Raw genomic sequence first — 3558 nt, forward strand, 5'->3', positions numbered from 1 at the left:
AATCTCACTACATGATAGAAATATTAGTTGTTAAAAAAAATGAAATTGCTGATTAACTTCTTAATCAAGACTTTCATAAAAGCATATACAGTTATTAAAACTGAAAAACGTTGTCAATTAGTCACATGATTCGAGATGAATACGAGTTGAAACTCTCAACTAGGATATACCACGAGTCGAGCTAGCTAGGTCGACTCGTATTCTTATGATCTCCAGTTCTAGTTGTTGCTTACTCGCGTTAACTCACGCATGCATTTAACAATCCTATAACAATTAATACATAATTTGTTGTTTACAATAAGTTTTATTTGCAAAGTGTAAATCATTTCTTGTACACACATTATACGACAATTATCTACAAAAATACTTACAAAGATCTCACAAAAGAAAATAAAATAAAAAGAAACAAGGTTGATGATAGATTTTATTTTAGATCATCTTCTCCAACTTCTACTTCTTGAAAATGGATCTTTGTGAATTCCACCAGTAACCCAAGTTTCCTTTGCAACATCAACTGATAATTTGTAGAAATCACTTTCATTTTTCATCAATTCTGACAAACTGTTTCTTTTGCTTTCTTTTGGTAATTCTAGTTTCTGATCTTTATCATCTTGTTCTTCGTTTTCTTCGTGTTCTTGATAATCATCCTGATCATGATCATCACTATATTTCTTTTGTTGTTGTTCTTCTTCTTCTTTCTCTTCCATCCAGCTTTTGGCAGGTGCGGAGCGACATCGCATGAGCAAAAGTGCATTTGTAGGTGGCAGACATGGATAAGGATGTTGATCTTCTGTATCTTTTGTTTTCAAACTTTTCTCATCTTTCTCAAAGACCCCACAATCTTGATTCTCTTGTAACACCATAAACCATTTGGAAAACATAGTTTGTGGTGAGACTTCTTCATTGAAATTATGATCATGGTCCTGGTGATCTTGATCATTTGGATTGATATTGTTGTTATCTTCGTCATCTTCTTCATCGTCTGAAGTGATATCGACATGGGAAAATGCCCCCAAACAACGAAAATCAAACTTAATACTCCTTAAGCAACTCAAGAATTGCATGACTTCTTTCTTAAACCCTAATGCTTCCATCCAAGTAGGTTTCTTCTTTCTATTATTATGAAGTCTTTCAATCTCTTCCATGACCGTTTGCAAGGTCTTGCATGATCTTGTGCTAGGTCGGACCTTGATCTGACCAGCACAAGTTACTTTTGGAGAGGTGGGCTCAGATATGTTATCTGAGGCCAGCTGCTTTGTTCCTGGCAACATATATGGGCTTGTGTGGCCACCCATGCTACCACTTCTCATGGACTTTCTAAGATGGTTTTGATAGCGGTGATGGAGGTGGCGCCGTGGGCTAGAAACCGGTTTTGGCATCAATGCAAGATGTGCTCTTGTAGGAAAACATACCAAAAGATCTCTTGAAGATGGTCCTTTCCCTTCTCTTCTAATCATATTTTCTCTGTAGCTAATCTTGTGTGTTTGGATATACACCTTGCAGGTTGTAGATAGATGTACTAGTGGGTTGAGACTTGAGATGGCATTTGTATGAATCCTTTAAAGGGAAAGGATTCTAGAAAACCATTTAATTAATTAAAGAACCCTTTTAATGTTTAATATTTTTCTTTAAAACAAACAACCTTTACTTGACACATATTCTTATAAAGAAGTTAACTAACCTCTAGTAATCAAAATATATATGACTCAACAGAAATAAAACATAAAGAAAAAACTTATTTATTAAAATAACAATTACCAATATAATATAAAAAAATAATTGTCTAGACAACCTAATAAATTTGGGTATCTTGGAATGGGGTTTTCACGGTTCACAAGTGAATCACTTTATACCACAGCCCTATACTTTAACTTATTGTATTTTGGCCCCATTTAAAGCTTTAAATAGTTGCACAAGAGAAAAAGGAAAGAAAAGTGTGATAAAAGGGGAAAGGTTAGATGATGGCCACGAGCTTTGTTTTTATGATCTAATCATACCTTCAACTTCCTTAAACTTTTTTTCGTTGCGGTTAAGACTAAAGAATCGGTCATTGTTATCTTATTATTTGAACCTCTTCCCCTAATCATCGATGATAAATAGTTGAAACAAATATAAAATGTTATTATGATCAACTGTAGTTAAAAATTCATGTTCTCTTTATTGTTATCTAGTAGTCAAAAGTTTATGATCTAGTCATAATTCCTAACGCCATGGGGTGTGGGTTATTCCCCACCCTCCAAGGGTCCTGCGTGGATAATTCTTACTTCAAGAATAGGTGCGGAACACTACGTCGCCTCCAAATGATCGCACATGACGGGGTCCAACTGACCACGGTCATGCGGGTCATTCCCACCTATTGAGGTTGAGTGATGAGGTTGTATGATATAGGAAAAGTTGAGTTGGCACTGAAATGACGTAGACGTAGCGAGTGATGAAAAATGAGAAGAATAAACCATAACCCATGATCTAATAGTTGTACATAAAGTAACTCGCATATATATGAACATTAATTTTCTATATAAATTTTTCCTACTAAGTTGGCAATGAGTTTGTAGACATTACAATTTTTTTAAAGTTGAGTGATTCAATTGAAATACTTTTGAAACTTGGTTACTATTCTATGAAATTGCACCACATTACAAACTAAGGACTTTTATCAATAGATGAATCCGTTGGTAAAGGTATCAACCGTCAGTAATTTGTTTTTCAAATTTCGTCACAATCCGAGCGTAGGTAGTAGTTTTACCGAAGGATTTAACGACGTATATTATTGGCAGGAATATGATTTTTTTTTCCATTTATTGAGATCCATCAGTAACCATTAGTAACTTTTGTACCGAAAGTTATAAAAAATAGAATTTCATGGATTATGTCGATAAATTATCCAACGACAACTAAAAGCTATTTTTTCTCTTTTATGGATTTTGTGGGATCCGTTCTGTTGGTGATCCGTATACTTCTTGCGTCTTCAAAACCCTGGGACTCTCAAGCTATTAGGTCTTGCTTAAATCATGCCAACATGGTTAGTTATTTGATTGGATACATTACTCTAGAGCCAAAATTTGGGTTGTTTGTATTTATTACAAATTTGGACAAAATAATGGTCTATCTGATATTTGCACAAATTTTCAAACCAAAATCACATGATCAGTGATTTGAGTTCATATGGCTCATATGGCTTAACTTATGTTTAAAAATGAAAAAACAAAAAAAAAATGAAAAAAGAAGGGAGAAAATGAGATGTGTTTGAACTAGGACCTACCTTGGTCACTTTCTTGATTAGACATTAATCTAGAGGTAATTTAGGGCAACTTGTCTTTCATAATATTTGATATATTTTAGGAAAACAAATAAAAAATAAAAAAGTTGGTTAGTTATAGTGGGAAGTAATTATGAAGGGAAGGCAATTGAGAGCATGGGTGATAGGTCCCTCTACCCACTTTATCTTTGCTTTAGAAATTAGACTTCTTTCAATCTTTATTGCTCTTTTTGGTTGTGTTCCTTTCACATACTGTGAGGCTATGAATTGTATATAACTATATATAATAGGGCCGTTCA

At 34.0% G+C, this 3558-nt stretch overlaps 1 protein-coding gene across 1 annotated transcript; it reads right to left on the reverse strand.

Moving 5' to 3' along the window:
* Positions 1 to 434: 434 nt before the first annotated feature.
* LOC143530630 (uncharacterized) lies at positions 435 to 1310 on the reverse strand. The gene has a single exon (XM_077026116.1). It carries the CDS (start codon positions 1308 to 1310, stop codon positions 435 to 437), a length of 876 nt encoding a protein of 291 aa, XP_076882231.1.
* Positions 1311 to 3558: the final 2248 nt, after the last annotated feature.

Source organism: Bidens hawaiensis, unplaced genomic scaffold, assembly GCF_021521415.1.
Source record: "Bidens hawaiensis isolate Kalapana, Puna unplaced genomic scaffold, B.hawaiensis_p1.1 tig00008951_1, whole genome shotgun sequence".
Taxonomy (NCBI): domain Eukaryota; kingdom Viridiplantae; phylum Streptophyta; class Magnoliopsida; order Asterales; family Asteraceae; genus Bidens; species Bidens hawaiensis.

Excerpts from the sequence above, each read along its gene's own strand:
- LOC143530630 (XM_077026116.1), bottom strand. The coding sequence starts at position 1,310 with ATGAGAAGTGGTAGCATGGGTGGCCACACAAGCCCATATATGTTGCCA.